General features: G+C 32.1%; 2 protein-coding genes across 4 annotated transcripts; both read left to right on the top strand.

The window, feature by feature from the left end:
- Window positions 1-226: 226 nt before the first annotated feature.
- Window positions 227-6,853, top strand: LOC25497667 (probable disease resistance protein At1g61300). 3 transcript variants are annotated; one of them, XM_039828351.1, is made up of 5 exons: window positions 227-482; window positions 1,193-1,438; window positions 2,620-2,709; window positions 3,146-3,235; window positions 4,065-6,853. In XM_039828351.1, the coding sequence occupies exons 2-5, from the start codon at window positions 1,207-1,209 to the stop codon at window positions 6,725-6,727; spliced, it is 3,075 nt and encodes a 1,024-aa protein (XP_039684285.1). In that variant the 5' UTR covers window positions 227-482; window positions 1,193-1,206; the 3' UTR covers window positions 6,728-6,853. The 3 variants fall into 3 exon arrangements, with proteins under 3 accessions (XP_039684285.1, XP_039684287.1, XP_039684286.1); XM_039828353.1 differs by lacking the exon at window positions 2,620-2,709 and having other exon boundaries at window positions 3,155-3,235; XM_039828352.1 differs by lacking the exon at window positions 2,620-2,709.
- Window positions 6,854-13,361: 6,508 nt separating this feature from the next.
- On the top strand, window positions 13,362-20,214 carry LOC120576946 (probable disease resistance protein At1g61300). Its single transcript, XM_039827811.1, has 3 exons — window positions 13,362-13,492; window positions 14,030-15,852; window positions 19,450-20,214. Exons 1-3 carry the CDS (start codon window positions 13,423-13,425, stop codon window positions 20,212-20,214), a joined length of 2,658 nt encoding a protein of 885 aa, XP_039683745.1. The 5' UTR covers window positions 13,362-13,422.
- The last annotated feature ends 721 nt before the right edge of the window (window positions 20,215-20,935 follow it).

The following is a 20,935-nucleotide window of genomic DNA, read 5'->3' as shown; positions in this document are numbered from 1 at the left end:
TGCATATAGAATATGCCTATTAAATAAACTATGCTCACATGAACAATATTAATCTTCATATCTTTCATTTAATAATAAACGGAAATATACAGATGAATCCAATTAACAATTTTTTTCTATTTTTTTTGTCTAGTAGATAGAGCTCACACATTTAAATGTGGAGAAGTGGAGTGTCTAAGGTTCGAAACCTCAACCCCTACATAAATTATACAATGTCCCTACCAATTGAGATATGCTCACGAGGACATCCAATTAACAATTTTAATTATCCATAAACATACATAATTGACCATTTACATGTAGAAAATACTAGGGATAGATGATTTGTGGGTCCACGGCTGCTCACTCCCTTTAAAATCCAATCGTTGAGAGCCTCTCATACTTCATCTTTGTATTTTTGATATATCATCATCAATTCACAAATCCCATTTCTATCATCCCTTCACCTTTGTTGTTGCTCCTTTGGCAGGATCTCCTTTTTGGTACATTTTTCTTAAATCTTCTTCTCTTCTTTTTGTAATGAAATTTGGTTTATCATCTACTCTTTAGTCTTTACTACTATTGTAAAAATAAAATAAAATTAGTCTCTACTACCCGCCATACAATTTACTCTTAATGGTATTTTTTTTTTTATCACAAATTAGTCAATAAAAATTGATGTATTTAGTTTATAATATGGATGTAATGCATCAAATTTTATTGAACAATTTATAAAAAAGATTGTAGAGAGTATGTTCTTTTAATAATTACTTAATACATATGTGCTCTGGTAGAGACTATGTGGTATTAGTTTTTTTTTTAATAAAAATGGGATTATATAACAGATTTAGAGAATGTTAGAAATCAATTAGATTTTCCTACAAACTACTGAGAATGAGAATGGTATTCAACCAACAAATAAATGTCAAAATAAAAGCAACATATTATAATTTTGCAGTTGGAAATAAACTGATATGAAAACCAATTAATCGTGTACAAATTTTCAACTAGATCCTATTTTTTCCATGAAAAGAAGAAAATAAACTAAATTTTTCTATGTAAATTATATCGGTCGGTAAAGATCAAATTATAGTACCAAAAAATAAGATATATACTATATACTTTTCTTCATTATTTACTATCTAGAGAAGCATATATATATTTACTGTATGCTTATTCTGTTTTTTGAATTCAACCTTGGATCTGTGTTTAGGAAAGAAATTGATAATGGGTAGGAAAAAAAACGAGGACTGCCGGAAACACGTTACAGAAGGAGTAGAAAATGGTCATAATTATTGGATATGCAATTATTGTAATGAGAAGTATAGTGGAGGAGCTTCTAGAATTGAAGCACATCTGGGTTTGAATGGCAAAGGAGGAGGCATTAAGCCATGCTCCAAATATCATGAAGGAGTTTACAACAACATGGCATCCACTTCAAGTAATCCACCACTTCAAGGTAAATGAGAACACCTTTTTACTAAATTTTGCTTCTAAACACTTTTAATATACATCAGTTCATGAATTAGTTGGTTAGTTGGAAATTAGTTATAAGTTACTCGATTAATTAACCTATCGAGTTCTATAAGTTACTCGATTTTTTCTGGCTACTATTATAAGAAAAAATCTATTTGTTTAGATTCATTTAATAAATGATGTATGCAGTATATAATATAGACCACATATATCATTTATTGAATAAACCTGATAAATGAGTCATAAGAATATGTATACAGGTACTTTCATTTCTTCCCTCCAAAAAGAAAAAACTACCATTTTCAATTTAATACAATATGTATTCACTAGATTTTTGACCCGGCTCCGCCCAGGTTTATTGTAAAGGGATTGACATATAAATAATAAAATGTAATATATAATTGGTAACGGTGAAAAAAATAACACATGATAATTCATAATAGACAAAATAAAACACTTCATAAAATGTATGAAATCTGAAAATATTATAAAAGAAAATTTGGTAATCCTATCAATAATTCGGTAAAAGAAATATGAAATTTTTAGTACATTGTCATGTAGTTTCATCACACATTGCGAAATACTTCCTCATATATGGAAATTAGGGTAGCTGAGTTTGCATGGAAATTAGGGTATTATGTGTGTAAACTTATTAAAAAAAAAGTGTACAAAATCTTGTCAAAAAAAGACATGAAATTGGTGCGATGCATATTTTTAGTATTAAATAAGTGTACAAAATATTTCCTTAAAAAATACAAAATATTGTAAAAAAAAAAAAATCCAAAAAAAAAAATGTATAAAATAGAAGGCATCATAAGGTGATCATTGATATGCTCATATTGAGTGCAACATCATAATTTTTAGAACAAACGTGCAGCATCAAAAAAAAAAAATTGTAAAAAAAAAGGCAAGAGGATAGGAATGAAATTGGTGCGATGCATTTTTTTCGTTGGAGTTTGTTAGGTTAAAATGAGAGGAAAAATATTAGGTTAAAACGCTGCAGACCTAACAAAATTAATAAATAAGGATATGATATCTCAACCCATGATTTTTCATAGAACCCGCTTAGAATATTATATTTTCTGATAATATGTTGGTATGGTAACCATCCATGTTTTTGATGAAATTTAAAAATTGGGAGAATTTCTATCTTTCTTCTGATAGTGGCTGAAGGTGTTCCACAAGTGATTGGCACTCATACCAGAAGCTCGGTTAACCATCCAAATAATGCTGAAATCATGAATTTATTTCAAGGTGCGGGTTCTAATTCATTGTTTTTGAAAAAAAGAAAAAAGAAATTATTGCAATGAATTGTAAATTTAGCCAACATGGGAAGTTGCGGTTAATAGACTTTATTCAACACAATATCGAGGTAAATAATAATATCATTACTAATATTTGACTTCTAAACAACTTTACTATGCATATTCAGCTCATGAATTAACTTGCATATATCATACAATAAAAAGTTATTAAAGAAGTATGTCAATTAATATTCGTTAGTATTGGGGATGTGTAGTTTGCTTGGTTGAACTAAGAGATTAAATGAGATAAAGATTCAAAGTTCTGTCTTTTATTGGAACTCGCTTCAAACATTATATTTTGTCTCAACATGGTGGTACATGTTTTTTTTTTTTTTTTTTTTTTTTTTAAATTTAAAAATTGTGACAATTTCTATCTTTCATTAAAGTGGTTGAAGGTGTTCCACAAGTGATTGGCACTCATATAAGAAGTTTACTTAACCATCAAAATAATGCTGAAATCATGAATTTATCTGAAGGTACGGGTTCTAATTCATTAAATTTTTTTTTTTTTTTAAAAAGCAAAAGAATTATTGCAATGAACTGCAATTTTAGTACTCCTCTATTTGAAAATAAATATCTTTTTTAAGTTGTTGCACTTATATTAGGGATGACATAATGAATGGATTTGATGAATTTAGATTTGGATGGTAATGGATCATAGATCAAAATGATTCATTAATCCATAACCAGTTCCCTAAAAATTCTTTTAAAAAAATCCAATCAAGTTATATTCATTAAACATGACATCCATCTTCTAAAGCATACTAATATTTTTTTTTTCTCCAGTTTTTTAAAATATATTGAATTTCTTTTTCTTTTGATGAATTCAGCCCAAAACATATTTAGTTTAATAGCTTTAAAAAACGAAATTTTTTTTTTTTTTAAATTTATCATTTAAGTAATATTACCTAGGTTTTTATCAAAGAAATTAATACCAATACCTAGGTTTACATTGGCTTTTTTGAGTAAAAAAACCAAAGCTGCATTGATTTTTTTAAGAAAATACTAACCTGTGCCCTTTGGGCATGAGTTAAGAAGGCCAATGTAAAAGATTTTTTTTGAAAATTGTACTTTTAATGTCTTAAAAGTTTCAAAATTATGTTTTTAATATAAACTTATTTTTTATTTCCATTTAAGGCTCTTTAACTTATGCCCTCATGAAACAAGTTAGCATTAACTTTTTTTTAATTTGTTGTTAAAAAAGCTACATTGACTTTTCTTAAAATTGTTATCCAATATATAAAACCGGTAAACAATTTAAACATTAAGCTTTTCTTATGTAACATGACAAACACAACTGAGCAGGTATGAACAGTAGCGGTTGCAACATAAGTGTTTATGAGAGTGAGATTAATCAATTAAAACAATTGGTTATTGATTTGGAACGTGATGAAAACGATATTGCAAAACAACTGCAATCGTTGGAGTCTCGGGGCAAAAAACGCAAACCAGAAGTTGATGAGTGGTTGGAAGAATTACTAAATTTGAAAGAAAGTGCAAATGAGATGAATAGCTCAGATGACATTCATGAGATAAATCATTTCATCGACAATATGAAACGACACAAGAAAAAGAAGCCTTTCACTTTGTCAACTGAATTTGTCGGGGGGAGATTAGATGAAAAAATCCATAAAGTGTTGAAACAACTTGACGATGATAAAGTCTTTGTCATTGGCATATATGGAATGGGAGGAGTAGGAAAAACTTTACATGCAACTCTCGTGGAGAATGAAGTAAAAAGGAAAGCAACTTTTAAGCATGTGTTTTGGGTCACTGTTTCTCACAATTATAGCATCTTAAAACTGCAACATAATATAGCAAAAAGAATAGGCTTGAAGCTTGATGAAGATGATGAAAAAGTTAGAGCTGACAACTTATCTTTGGCATTGGAGAAAAAGGGAAAATCAATTCTTATTTTGGATGATGTTTGGAAATATATTGATTTGAAGGAGGTGGGAATTCATCCAAAAGTAAATGGCATTAAAGTGATTCTAACAACTCGTTTGAAACATGTATGTCACCAGATGGATTGCCAGCCATGTGCTATACTACAAATAGATCCTCTTGATGGCCACAATGAAGATTGGGAGTTGTTTATGCTAAAACTCGGACATGATGGAACACCTAAGATATTTCCAAATGAAATAGAAAAGATTGCGAGATGTATTGTAGAGAGATTTAAGGGTTTACCGCTTGCAATCAATGTTATGGCTAGAACCATGAAAGGGGTTGATGACTTTCATCAATGGAAACATGCACTAAATAAACTTAGAAAATTGGAAATGGGGCAAGAGGTGGAAGAAGAAATCTTCAAAGTATTAAAACGTAGTTTTGATAATTTAATGGAAAAGAACCTGCAAAATTGTTTTTTGTATTGTGCATTATTATCAACTGGTACTTTAATTGAAAAAGATGAGTTGATCATGAAGTTAGTTGACAATGGGCAAATAAATGGGAGTATGTGTTTGGAAGAAATATTTGTTGAAGGGAATACCATATTGAATAAGCTTGAATCCCATTCTTTGATTAGTTTATATGGTGATTCTGTAGCCACACATCAAATGGTGAGAAATATGGCCTGTTATATATTGAAACAGAGTAAGAGGGATGCTATAGTGAAGTTCAAAGACTGTGTGACCGAGATACCTCTTTCACATGAATGGGCAGCTAACTTAGAATTGGTTCATATGTGGGGTTGTGATATAGGACCAATCCCAGAGGGCATGTCACCTAATTGTCCAAACTTGTCCACCTTGATTATAAATAGAGTGTCCATTAGTCATGTTCCTGAGAGTTTTTTCAAATATATGAATAGTTTATCAATACTAGATATATCCTATAATAAAAGGCTAGAATCATTGCCAAACTCTGTGAGTGAATTGAGGTCTCTTATTACTTTAGTGCTCAAAAGTTGTTATTCATTGAAACATGTTCCACCATTGGGAGAACTACAAGCATTGTCAAGATTGGTCATTTCAAAAACTTCCATTGAGGAAGCACCACAAGGATTGGAAAAACTAATCAATTTGAAATGGCTTGATCTATCTAGCAACGAGTGTTTAAAGGATACAAGGTCTTTTTTATCCAATCTGACTAAAATACAATACCTCAATCTCCAACATACCAATGCTTTGATTAAAGTTGAAGATATTCAAAGGATGAATATGTTAGAATGTTTAGGAGGCGGCTTTGACTGCAAAGATCACAATCAATACATGCAAAAAAATCTTGACATGAGTTTTGGGCCCAAAAGCTATATTCTCACATTTGCAAGTGTTTGGGGGGAAGATGGTGTTAGTTTGATAAGATTTGATTCTGATGATCCTGAAACTAAGACTATGCAATTTGGAGATTGTGATCATTTCTCCCACATACTGCCTAATGACCTTACATGTCTCTATATAGATGACAATAATTGGGTTTGCTTATGTGCTGCTCTTTCATATAACACTGCTTCTTCTTTGAGGCAAATTGGAACTTATGATTGCAACCAAATGGAGAGCTTGTTTTGTTTATCAGGTTTTTGTTCCTTTTGCACCATGATTCACAACCTTGAAGTTTTGGATCTTCAAAGACTGGAAAGTTTAACCATTGTCTGTAAAGAAGTTTTTGGTGTTAGACAATCTTTGACACAAGGTGGCATATTCTCTTGTCTCAAAAAATTTAATATTTATCATTGCCATTTGATAGAGAAGTTGTTTAGACCACAATTAGTTCAACAACTTCAAAATCTGGAGACAATAGACGTACAGCATTGTTATTCAATGAAAGAGATATTTGTAGTGAGCAACAGTGATGACAATGACCAATCCATCATTTCACTTCCTAAGTTGACCAGATTAACCTTGTATTATTTACCAGAATTGAAAATCGTGTGCAAAGGGAGTATATCATGTGGATCTTCACCAAAAGTAGACATCCATGACTGTCCAAATTTAGAAAGGTATCCAACCATTCAGAGATGTTGAGATTCCTGATTTTTAGTCTGCGTTTTAATTTTAATTAATGTCTGATCACATTTTGACGTTGAACTTTGTACAAAATATTAGATTACTTTTTTTGTTTTTAATAAATTATACAATTTGTATTCAGTTCATGCAGATCCATCATTTCGTATCTTTTTTATAAGCAGAACGATGTGAAAATTTGCAATTGCGTGCTTTTTTCTTATCAGTTCTAATCTACTTTCCGTTTTATGATTAACTCCTTTTTAACCTTTGTGGTTGTTTTGCTTTTTTCTTCTATCATTTTTCCCAAATATATCATAGTTGAAAAAATATCAAATATTATAATTCTTGTTCTTGGATATAAAACAAACAAGGGTGGAAGCACCATTGAGGTCCGTGGATGCACCTGAACCACGTGCATTTTTTAATTTACACTTGTAATGAATAATGATATGGTTTTTTATGCGCTTATTATAATTATTGCACCGCTTTTGCACAAGCTCTCTTATTATAAGTCTTATACTTCTTTTAAGTCCGAGTAATGATACATTAATCACCTTATATGGCAACCCTTCATTGTACACCACTATGTGGTATTTGTTTAGTGGATAAAAGAGAAATAAATTGATAAAAGGGAAGAGAAATATGAATAAAAAATGTCATTTGAAGTGATATATAAGTGGTATCGAAAAAAAAGTTGTCAACCCATAATTCTCCTATACATAAGGTAAAGCCAAACAAGCTTTATTATTATATTTGATTTTATATGATAATGATAAATTATAATTATATTGCATTTCAAAATTAAAATGATCACCATAATATGACATGACGGGGCGTTGAACTTGGTTGTAGTAATAAAATATCACAAACACCGCCACTCAGCCATACATGTGATATAGACTCTGTTTGGTAAAAATAAGCTATAAGTTAGTTGATAGTTGATGACTGATAGCTGATATCTTATAGCTGAAAAGCTTGCTTATTAAAAATAATGTGTTTGGTAAAATTAGCTGTTGAAGTAGCTGATAAGTATAAAATGACATAAAAGGACATGTTTTTTTTTAATATATTTATAGACACACATTTTTTGGAATGTATTTATTTTTTAATATTTTTAATTATAGTTAAATATATTTTTGGTTCCTATAAATATTCAAACTTTTGGTCTTAGTCTCCATAAAAAAAATTCTTCGACCTTTAATCCTAAAAAAAAATTCATCGACAATTTTGATCTCTACTTTATGAATCCCAAAAATAAGAGAAAGGTGGAAACAAAATGTGAGCAAGAATATATAAAATTTTACAACGTACAATAGACTAGTTATTTTTTCCTTTAAAAAAAACAATAGGCTAGTTATTTTTTGTGTGGTGTACGACAGATTAGTTATAGCAAAATATAAAACATATCCTTAAAAAAATACATATATATATATATATATATATATATATATATATATAAAGTGCTCCTTAAAAAAAAAAACAACGTGACATTTTTTTAAGGAAAAAAATGGGGCGGTTATAAAGATGAACATGGGTAGTTGTTTAATTAAAAAAATAATTAATTTAAATTAATAGGGTTAAAGTTGGAAGAAAATATAAAAAGCTACTTGAAATAGCTTTTCAAAAAATGCTATAAGCTCATAAAAAAGCTCGTTACCAAACACGCCACGTTTTCATCTAACGAGCTTATAAGCTAATCCAACAAGCTATAAACTAGCTTTGTTGTGTTACCAAACACAGCCATATATACTATGGTCATTAGCTACTTTTAACCAAGTGATTGGACTCAAGTGATTAATGATTTTTCACTATGATGAATCGTTCGGGAAAATCCGACTTCGATTCTTGGTCAAGCTTTACTTACCCCAAAGCCAAACTTAGAATTACTATGCTCATTCTCCTATGAACCAAAAGAGTAACAAAAACAATAACTACTTTTAAGATCAAACTTACAACATAAACTACAAGTCTAAAGCCCTTGATTTAACTACCAACCAAGTTAGAAGCAATTTTTTTTTAATAATTTTAGTTACAGAATTATATTTAAAACGACCGGAATATGAGGCCTAAAAATCTCAAGGGCCTAAAGCCCTTGCTTTGTACTGACCTTGACTTTTCTATTTACTTCACTTCTCTATACATTAGCTGCGACTTATCTCAAGAATTACTATGGTTAAATTCACTCTCTCTTTTCTACTCAAAATAATTTCATCCTCTCAACCAAGTTTTTTTTCTTTCTGCACTACCGGGTTGTCCTGCATATCGACTTCAAACACTTTGATTGCGAATGCAAGCATAGACTTTTTGCAACTTTTATGTATTCTATCTTCAAAGGATCTTCCTTTTAATCCAATTCCACCTCAAACTCTGGCTTCTATAGCATTCTGTTCATCAACAAGCTTAATATTCTCAACCTACTATGAATCCTAGCGGGAATTTAGTAAACGAATGCAAATGCAAAATAGTACAAACAAATTCACAAGAAAAAGAAAAGAAAAAGAAAGATGAACAAAACACAAATTATGATCAACAAAATGCAAACAATTGCTCTAGACAGGAAGTGATTCAACTCCAGACATCTCTAAATTGTGAGATGGCATACCATTAATAACATTCTTGATCCTTTTTGGAATCCATTGAAAGAGTTCTTTTCGATTCTTATAGAACATCAAAGCAAAGATTAAGATCCACAAACCCAAATAAATCCAAGCAATTGTCGGCGAAATGCTAAAATTGAAATAACACTTCCAAGTAAAAGAATTACCATCATGTATGGAAGGAAACTATTGATGTGAAGCTGTAACATTGTCACAAGCACCAAAGCTAGGTAGTAAAGAAAAATAGCGAAAACCAAAGCCATCATCAGTAGAGATTTTCCGTTGCTTGTATTCATTGCTGCAAACCCGACGATTGCAAACAATAGCTTGAAAAATTGGCCAAATAATTCTCCAACTTCATTCAATCTAGAAAGGGTTGAATGAATTCAAGAAAAAATTAAATGTTTGAGTAGTGATTGAAAATTGAAGTTATTTACCTTATTGAATCCGATGAAGTTCAAGTTCAAGTTGCATTTGGAATTGTAGCTCCTAATTCTGCCGTTGTTCTTCAAACTTAACTTTTGATAAGTACAACACATTCTTCAATATTGCTTTTATAGAGTTGAGGTTTGGAGCTATGAAACAATTTGGATGAGACAGTGACCCATTAAAAACGTTTAATACGAATTCGTTTTATACTATAGTTCTCGATTGAAATTTCTTGTCCAACGAGCAAAGAAAATTGAACCTGTCCCACCAAATAGATTCCATTTATTCCTTCATTTTTATATTGTTAGTTTTTGTCTTTAATCTTTTAAATGTTTGACATTTTTTCAACTTGTTCATTTGAGCATAGTCACATAATTTGCAATTCATGTTGATCACGTATGGACGGATTCGCGGTACGCAATATGAGAAACCCGGTTAAGTATAGTAGACTAACTTAATATTGCAAAAAAGTAGTGCCCACGTTTCAAAATATTCTTTTACATTCACTTTTTTTTTATCGTTATTATTTTGCAAGAGACTATCTCTTTCTCCAAACTTCAAAGAGGTTTTCTTAAAAAATTGATTTGCTACATCGGATTTTTTTTCTTCTCTTTTATCTTCTACTTAACTTCTTCTTCATCTTTCTTCGATCTTCACCCACTTGTATCGGTTCGTTCAGTTCCTCAGTTTCCATAAAATACAAGGGAACTTGTGCGAATCAATTCACAAAAGTACCACGAACCGGCACACAAGTATCGGTTTAATATTTCCATTTTGCAAATAAAAATGAATGACTTTAACATTATAATTATCTTATCACCTGTTTTTTGAAGATAGCTTTGAAAGTAAAATTCTTAGGTGCTCCTTAAAAAAAGTAAATTTCTTAGGTGATAGTTTTGCCTGTGATAGAGACTAATTTTTAAAAAGAAAAAAAACAACTTTACAAGTCTCAAGTATCCACTTACAAGATAACTTTGTTCAATAGAAGGGTTTCAAACGTATTAAACCGCAAAAGCGCGTCATCTTTATATGTAATAAAAATAAAAATGAGTCTCTAAGATGTAGACAAGGAAATAAGATATTGCACCGTTTGACTATATATATTCCACCATTTGAGTTACACATATATACATGGCTAATATTAGGGTAGTCCTACATTGTTACATATACAGTAATTATTAGATATGATGTAAAATATTTTGTACTGAAAAACATAAGATATGATTTAAAATAGAGAAATGTTAATAAGTTCTTTTAGAAAAATGCTAACAAATGATAAAAAGTTTAAAATGAAAATTTTATTTTAAAATTTATGTATTCAACAGATTGAAAACATAAAAAAAAAAAAAAAAAAAAAAAAAAAAAACATTTTTTTATACATGAAAGTAACAATTGTTTTCATTTTTAAATCACTGACATTTGTTAGCGAAACCCTTTAAAATATAAAGTATGAAATAAAAAAGTATATTGGTGGAAAAGAATGGATATAAATGTTTGTTAAAAAAGAAGGATAAAAATGAAAATAAAATTATTCTTTTTCCAACACAATTTCCTATCTCCTCTCTGATGAATGTTCTAAAATTATAAGCCAATCCGGATGCGAACGACTTTTTCACGAATCTACTTGAAATTGTGATTGATTACTTTTAGAAGTAACATTAATGCTTCTAATATTCTTCCATCTAACTTTTAAGATAAAAATGCTTCTATTGTCTACTACATAGTGCTCATCACCATCCCACTCTCAATTTTTAGGCCAAATATCTCCTAGTGTTCTTTAAAGTTTAAACTTGGTTATAAATATTTACTTGCATACTTTGAGATCAATGACAACCTATGGATAATCATGCTTCTTAATTGGACAAATATGCCGATCGTCACAACTTCAGTAAACAAATCATCTAGTTGTCCCTCAGTTTGACAATGTATGATCTTAAGCATTTCTTCATTCACTTGTTCTCTGGTGAAGTGAAATCTTCTCTCAATGTGTTTGCTTCTTCCATGAAGCATTAGATTCTTAGCTAAATCTATGGCAGATTTTTTTATCAATGAGAAATGCAATAGGCTTGCATACTTCTATCTTCATTTCTTTCAACCCATAATCCAACCATATTGCGTGACATGCTGCTAAATAACTTACTATAAAATCAGATTCACAAGTTGAGACCACAGGTTGTTTCTTTGTACACCATGATATTGGAGCATTCATAAACTTAAACAAGTACCCATAAGTGATTTTTTTTGTCTTGCTTATCTCCATACCAATTTGCGGTTGAATAAGCAATTAGGTTCATAGTAGCTGATGCTAGTAAAATAGTTTCCTATTTCTCATGCATATTTAGTGGAAGTATAAACTGTCGCAACAAGTAATAAAGAGTAAGTAGAATATCGATCCCATGAGGATTGTCGTGGATAAGTTCTAAGTATTTTTAAATGCTAAGTTTAATTATTTAAGATCCAAAAAGGAAAATAACAAAGACAAGGCTTTAAGAATCTAAATAGTAAAATGCAGAAGTAAATAAAGCATGTAAAAAAATGAATTATTGATTCAAGTGAAAAATTGTGGTTAAGGAATTGACTTGGTAAAGATAGTGGTTTGCATGATTTAGAAAACTACAACTCTGATATGGAAGCTATAGCTTCGTAGAACTTCCCACGGAGAAATGTAAAGAGTTATAGCTTCGCATAGCTTCCTGTGAACCTGGTGGCCACTAGGTGTATTGTGCACTCATCCTTCGTGTTAAGCCTATGAAGACACACCTCTCGGAGTTCAATCTTGCAGAACTTAACATGCAACATTGCTAGGTTAGGATCTCAAGATTTTCCAACTAAGTGTTACTTTGTTTGAGCCTTTGGGCTATGAAAAGACTCATATCTAGATCCTAGAGTCTATCCTTCTTGTAAGATCAAGGTCATGTTCAAGCAATCTCTATTGATCCTTTCGCCTCTCGATGCTTAGGGACAAATTCACATCTATTAAACATGTTCCACTCCAATACCTAGTTATGATGAGAGAGATATAGCATTAGAAGCAAAAGTGATCAATTCTTACTTCAAAAGATTTTGAGTTAAATCAGTTTTTTAAAAAGAAGTTTAAAAGCTTGTAATGAACTGAACTAGCAAACATAATTATTACCTAATCATTCCGTAACCGCAGGTGGTTTGTTCATAATGAACATAAACACAAAAATTGAAATGGAGAAGATAAGATATAAAAACATAATTGCATAAATCTTATAAGATTAGAGTTTACACAAGATAAATTAAAATCCTTTGAGGATGAAGGTGATTCTTTGCAGACTCACTAAACAATTCACTTTAATGACTCTAAAACTCTAAGATTCTAACTAATATGCTTTCTATAGGAAATGGAAGAAGGTATGAGATGAAGAAGAAAGATTTGAATCTCTAAGTTCGTGGCTAGGGTTGATTGGAGGATGTTACCTCCAATCTCTATTTTATTCAGCACATCCAACCACTAACTCACACTCACAAATGAAGGCTTATTGTCCTTACAAGTCTTTTATTATCCTTTAATGCCCTTTTGGTCTTTTCCCATGTGATGGTCCTTGACTTAACCGTCAAACATTTTATTTTGTGACAACATGGTGGTACATGTTTTTGTCGAAATTTAAAAATTGTGACAATTTCTATCTTTCATTGATAGTGGCTGAAGGTATTCCTGAGATGATTTGCGCTCCTACCAGCAGCTCAGTTAACCATCAAAATAATGCCGAAATCATGAATTTATCTGAAGGTACATGTTCTAAATTCATTATTTTTGAAAAAAACAATTATTGCAATGAAGTGCACTTCTACTACTCCTCTATTTTAAAATAACTGTGGTCCAAAATTATTGTACATATATTAAGAATGATGAAATGAATGGATTTGATGAATTTAGATTTAAATGGTAATCCATTAAAAATTCACTACAAATTATTTGTATAGTTTTGAGTTCAGCCCCAAAACAGATTTATTTGTATAGTTTTGAAAAACAAAATAATTAATTTTTTTTTAATTTATCGATTAAATATTAAGACCTAGGTTTTTATCAAAAATAAATAAATCTAAGTTTACAGTGAATTTTTTGAGGAAAAAAAACAGAGCTACCTAAAGAAACAGAGCTACATTGTTTTTTTTTTTTTTTTTTTTTTTTTTTTTTAAATTTGTTGTTAAAAAAAGCTACATTGACTTTTTTTAAAGTATTATCCCATATATAAAACCAGTAAACAATTTAAACACTTAAATGATTAAGCTTTTATTATGTAACATGACAAACACAATGGAGCAGGTGTGAATGGTAGCGATGGTAACAGAAGTGTTTCCGAAAATGATATTGCAAAGCAACAACAATCGTTGGAATCTCGGGGCAAAAAGCGCAAGCGAGAAGTTGATGATGTATGGCTGAGAAAATTACAAGAGAATCCTCTCACTCTATCGACTGAATTTGTTGGGAAACAATTAGACTTACACATCAAGAGAGTGTCCAAACTTCTAGAGGATAATAAAGTGTTTGTTATTGGCATATGTGGAATGGGAGGAGTGGGGAAAACTTTACTTGCAACTCTCGTGGAGAATGAAGTAAAAAGGAAAGCAACTTTTAAGGATGTGTTTTGGGTCACTGTTTCTCACAATTATAGCATCTCAAAACTGCAACATGATATAGCAAAAATAATAGGTGTGAAGCTTGATGAAGATGATGAAAGAATTAGAGCAGAAAATTTGTCTTTGGCATTGGAGAAAAAGGGAAAATCAATTCTTATTTTGGATGATGTTTGGAATTATATTGATTTGCAGAAGGTGGGAATTCATCAAAAAGTGAATGGCATTAAAGTGATTTTGACAACTCGGTTGAAACATGTATGTCACCAGATGGATTGTCAAACAAATGGTATAATACAAATGTTTCCTCTTGGTTGCCTCAAAGAAGTTGAATCTGAATCTGAAGTTGATGAAGATGAAGATGATGAAGATTGGGAGTTGTTTATGCTAAAACTTGGACATGATGAAACACCTAGGACACTTCCACATGAAATAGAAGAGATTGCGAGATGCATTGTAGAGAGATTTAAGGGTTTACCACTTGGAATCAACGTGGCTAGAGCTATGGATGGGGTTGATGATATTCATCAATGGAAACATGCATTAAGCAGACTTCAAAAATTGGAAATGAGGCAAGTGGTGGAAGAAGTCTTTAAGGTATTAAAGTGTAGCTATGATAATTTGATGGAAAAAGACTTGCAGAACTGTTTTTTGTATTGCGCATTATTTTCTATTGATGATGAGGGTTGGAAGATTAACAAAGATGAGTTGATCATGAAGCTAGTTGACAATGGACAAATAAATGAGAATATGTCTTTGGAAGAAATATTTGATGAAGGGAATACCATATTGAATAAGCTTGAATCCCATTCTTTGATTAGTTCTACTAATAGTTCTTCGGTATACACACATCCCTTAGTGAGAAACATGGCCTGTTATATCTTGAAAGAGTGTCAAAGGAATGTTATAGTAAAGTTGAATAAGAGATTGACCGAGATACCTCTCTCACACAGATGGGCAACTGATTTAGAGTTGGTTCATATGCGGGATTATGACATAGAAGAAATCCCAAAAGGCATGTCACCTAATTGTCCGAAGTTGTTCACCTTGATTTTAAATGAATTGTCCATTAGTCGTGTTCTAGAGAGTTTTTTTATTTATATGAATAATCTATCAATACTGGATTTATCATATAATGAAGACCTAGAATCTTTGCCAGACTCCATCACTAAGTTGAGGTCTCTTGTTTCTTTAATACTAAAAGGATGTGATTCACTGAAACATGTGCCCCCATTGGGAGAATTACAGACATTGTCAAGATTGGTCATTTCAAACACTTCTATTGGAGAAGTTCAAGGCTTGGAAAAACTAATAAAATTGAAGTGGCTTGATCTATCATGCAATAAGAGATTGAATTTGGAATTAGGGTCTTTGTCCAATTTGACCAAAATGCAATATCTTGATCTTCGAAATACCTGTGCTATGATGGCGGTAAAAGATGTTCAAGGAATGAATATGCTGGAATGTTTTGGAGGCACCTTTGACTGCAAAGATTACGACCGTTATAGGAAAATGTTATCATGGTTTTTGGGTGCCAAGCCATTAATTGGACTTGAACCTTTTGACCGTTGATATTCTCTATTTTTTTTTTGGGAAGGGCAAAATTGAGAAAAACCCTTAGATTCTAAGTTCGGGGGTCGTTTTCGCTACGGGAAGGTGTTAGGCACCCGGAGCGATTATGGTATTCCATAAGAACCGCTTTCCTAAGTTTATTTCTACGCTTTAATTTTATTGCTTATTTGTAAAAAAGAAGGTGTGATTAGTTAAGAATGGAGGTGAGAAGAGGTAGAATTTGATTTTTATTTCGGCTTGGATGAGTTTTGACTCATTGCCTACGTACCCTTTTAAGGGATCAAAACCGTTCGTAGTTCTTGCTAAAAAAACTTGTTTTTTTTGTTTTAATTGTTTGATTTCAAGTTTTGAAAAAAAAAAGGTTTTGAAGAAGGAGATTGGGAGGCTTCATGAGCATTAGATTTAGCAAAAAAGTGAGGTTTGATTAGTGATTAGAAAGAAAGTCTAAATGATTAAGATGAATTGAATTTTTCTTAAGAAAAAAGAAAGGAAAAAAATGAAGTGTTGACTTCATACTTATTATGAAAGTTTTTGAAGTGAAGTTCAATTATTTTTTTGAAAAAAAGATGGATTTTCTCTAAGTGTTTAAAACCTAAACGCTTATTTAACCATACAATCCTATGCATACATCTAAGGTGAGTGTGTGCGTGTCGGTGCGTCATAGTGTCCATAGTCCATATTACAAAAATTGCCTAAATACATTCTATGGCCTCTTTGCCAAGCTACAAACCAATGATAACAAATTACATTACCAAATGAATTAAAACTTGCAAAAAAATAAATGCTAGGCTAAAAAGTGGAGGGAATGCTAAATGAGATGCATGAAACATGGAAATAAACTTGTTAGTGAAATAAAGCATAAAGAGTAGCAAGAGGCAAGAACGCATAAAATGCCATAAAGATAGTAATAAAATGGTAATAAACCTAAAATTTTGATATGAAACCCAAGGCATTTGTAGCTTCTAATTCTCATGCTATAGCAAGTCTGAAATAGTTTCTTTTATCTCAAGCTATAAACATAGGATCATTAGAAACAAACAAGCTTAGCTCCATACCAATTTTGAGATAGAATTATCATTTTATTACTTTTTTAGAATATGCATACATTGCTCATACAATCAAGGTTTCATGAATCAATCTAAAACAGCAAAGTAAACATAGAATTGTAGGCATGAGCACCTCACATTAACATGTCAAATGGCATTTATCACATATTCACAAATCAATGATAGAATTGACAAAATAATCATAAGAAATAATCCAAGAGAAAATTAAAATGCCATGGATTAATCATACAAGAATTTTGCTAATTCCAGCGTGCAAAAATACCATAAAACATCAAGAAAATGTCAAGAAGTAAGCATGGATTTTCTAGGAAATTTATCAAAATTTTTAATCAAGACATTGGTTCACATAGCAAAGAAAAACAGTGCAAATAGTAAAAAAAGCAAAAAAACGTGAAAGAAAACTGAGGCCCAAACCAAAACCCAAAACAGACTGGACCTGGATCATCCAAAGGCCTCAGAGGCGTTGGATTGATCCGGATCCAGATCTAACGGTTCAAAACACGCAGCGCATGGTAACGTAATCAAGCATACAGTAACAACGCATCACAGCCATTCAACAAAAGAAACCCTAGATCCTACGGTTCAAAATGGAAGCAAAATAAACCGGACCGGTTCAAACGTCTATATAAGGACGTAGACGCCGGTCCAGTCCATTTCTTCCATCTCTTTCTCTCTCTAAGCTTCCCTCTTCTCTCGCCTCTCTCTAACCCTCACCGCCGGTGAGGATGAAGCCACGGCGGAGACCTTGAAGGTCCGCCGGAAGCTTCATCTTCTCCGGCGAGTTCATGAACTCCGGTGACCTAAAATTTCCAGAATGCCAAAATTTCTTCACCAATCCATTCGTTTTTAAACCCTAATCAAGAATCTGGCAATTATCTTTTCAAAAACAGCTTGAAACGACGCAGATCTAGAAAATTTCATACGGTCTTGAAATGTTTTCTTTGATTTTTGAACAAAAGCATTTAGATCTTTAAAGATCTACATCGTTTCGTCGCTTGATTACTTTTCTGGTATTCGTTCTTGCTTTCAAAACTTAGATCCTTATGGATCTAGGTTTTGTGTTTACGGTTACGGCTTCGCTTTTGAATTCTGGAAATCTTAGATCTGTGTTGCTTGCATGTTTTTACAGGTTCAACTGTGATATTATATTTTTTAAAAAAGATTCTGAGTTTTACCTGAAATTTTTGATTGGAGATTTTGTGAGATTCTTCAGAAAACTTGATTCTGTTCTTGCTGATTTTTGATGCTTCTGCTTGTTCTTTGGACCGAAAATAAATCGGTGATTCACCGGTTCTGTTTCTTCATCTTCTTCGCCGGTTTAGAACCTTGTTTCTTTCCCTCTTCTTCTCGCTGAACCTTCTTCGTGATCGGTACTGGAATTTGCTGCTTCTGCAGTGAATCCGTGCCTTGAATTGCGAAGGAGATGATTCAATGATGATGATTCCTAAGGAATCTCTGAGAATCAATGGAAAATCCAACGAATTTTGATGATTCTTGCTTTCTGGAAAACGGTTAGGGTTTTGTGTTTTTGGTGTTCTTGGTGAATCTGAGAAATTTTTCTGTTTTGATTCAGTTGCTGGAAAAAGAAAATTGAATTTGTGTTTATGAGTTGGCGTGTGATTAATGGCCTTGAGTGGCACTGTGCACCTTTTATAGCATGACATGTGTGCCTCTGAACAAATGAGAAAGTGACACCTGGACCTGAAAAAAAAAAGAATGACACGGCCTTGGACAAAAAATGAAATTTGGACCTTCTTGCAAAAAACAAAACTTAAGGACTAAACTGCAATTGACCAAAAAAGGACTAAAATGAAAATTGGAAAAGAAACTGGACTGAAATGTAATTTTGGGACCTCAATTGAGGGACCAAAATGTAATAAAAAATAAAATTGAATAAAAACGTAATTTGACCAAACGTAAAGCGAAACAAAAATAAAATTGACAAAACGGACTAAAACGAACCAATGGCCTAAATGAGGTACTTCAAAGTAACCTCCCCATGCCAAAATTTCATGTGAAATGACCAAAATGCCCCTAGGGCTACAAACGACCTAAACAGATTCAAATTGACCTGACACTGACTCAGACGCAAATTTAAAATGAATTTAAACAGGGTTTACTGATGAAATGTCAAAAATGAATTTGAAAAGACTCAGAGATAGTCACAAGGATGAAAATGGGACCCACTGCAGGAAATGACCAAAATACCCTTCTGTATGACTTTTTGCAAATTTTGAAATAAACTGTAGAAAAAGCAATGTAATGATTCAGAGACACTTTGGAATGACTTACAAGACAAGTAAAGACATTTCGAAAGGTTTTATGCAAGAAAAACATAGGTAAAATTGTGATTGAAAATACTGCGAGGCAGAGACAATTTGAACTGTGCAGTTGAAATTTGATAATTGACAAAGTTTGAAATGAAATTGGGCCCAGTATTTTTAGGTCCAAAAACAGGGTATAACAGAAAACAAAGCTTGAGCTCAAAGCATATCATCTCACTTTCGCAAATGTATGTGGTCAAGAAATAAGGATGGATGATTATGTTGATTTGAAAAAATTTGACAGTGATCCTAGCACCAAGACAATACAATTTGGAGATTGTAAAAATTTGGGCCACAAACTGCCTAAAGACCTTACATGTCTGCATATACTTAAAAATATTCACTGGGTTCGCCTATGTGATGCTCTCTCATTTAACAATTCTTTGAAGATGATTGACATTATCAGTTGCCGACAACTTGAGAGCTTGTTTTGTTCATCCGGTTCTTGTTCCTTTTGCACCAATATTCACAAGCTGGAAGTTTTGGAACTTCAAAGATTGGAAAGTTTAACTGTTGTCTATAAAGTTGTTGACCAATCTTTGTCACGGAGTGGCATATTCTCTTGTTTGAAATATTTTAACATTTCCAAATGTAATCTGATAGAGACCTTGCTGACACCACCATTAGTTCAAGGACTTCGAAATCTGGAGGAAATGTCTGTATGCTATTGTAAATCAATGAAAGAGATATTTTCAGTGAGCAACTGTGATGACGAAGACAGTACTTCAAGCATTGCACTTCCCAAGTTGACCAAATTATTGTTGTGGGATTTACCACAATTGAAGATCGTGTGCAAAGGCAGTATACGCTGTGGAACTTCTCTACCGAAACTGGTTATTAACCTATGTCCGAGATTAGATAAACAACATCCTACAATAGAAATCCAAGATGTTCAAATTCGAAATTTTTGATTCTCTTTTTTTTCTTCTTAAAATAAGATTATATCAATCAGTGTTTATGTTAACATATAAAATACCTATAATTGGTACATATGTAAGTGTTGGCAGAAAAGCCTATAACTAGGTAGTGTAATGTTTTACTACATATGCTTTTTTTTTTTTTGAAACAGCTTATCTTATTAATACCAGCTTATACAAGGAGTACAAATACATGGTGACTGCAAAAGCGCATAAACAGAAAAAAGCACTAAGGTTGTAATACTGCTGATAACCACAGCCAACCTGCACCCAAACCAAAACTAAACCCCTGAACCGGCAGCTATACCAGAAAAACCGCAACAAACAGAAAACTGGCATAGCAGAAAACAAAAGCCCAAAAAGTGCAGCAGAACTAAAGCAACCTCAACAGACAAAAGTCCCGGACACCTCTAAAACTGCCCCACATTATCTCAATAAGCATTCCTTGGGGTTCCAGCACCACTCGTAATAGAGGCATGGAGGACTCCTAAGTCTAGAATTAGCCCAATTCCACGAAATCACCTTAATATCCTCCACCAATTCACCAAAATCCTTGGAAATATTGTTAAAGATCATATCATTTCTCGCTTTCCAAATCGACCATAACACTGCGTGCCAAATCAACCAATAACCTTTCCGAAGCTTACGCCTCCCAATCTCCCCATTCCAACACTCAAAATGTTGAAAAAGGGATTGAGGTGTAATGAAATTTATC

The sequence above is a fragment of the Medicago truncatula genome, chromosome 7 (assembly GCF_003473485.1).
Source record: "Medicago truncatula cultivar Jemalong A17 chromosome 7, MtrunA17r5.0-ANR, whole genome shotgun sequence".
NCBI classification, from domain to species: Eukaryota; Viridiplantae; Streptophyta; class Magnoliopsida; order Fabales; family Fabaceae; genus Medicago; species Medicago truncatula.
This window is presented reverse-complemented; position numbering and strand designations above follow the sequence as displayed.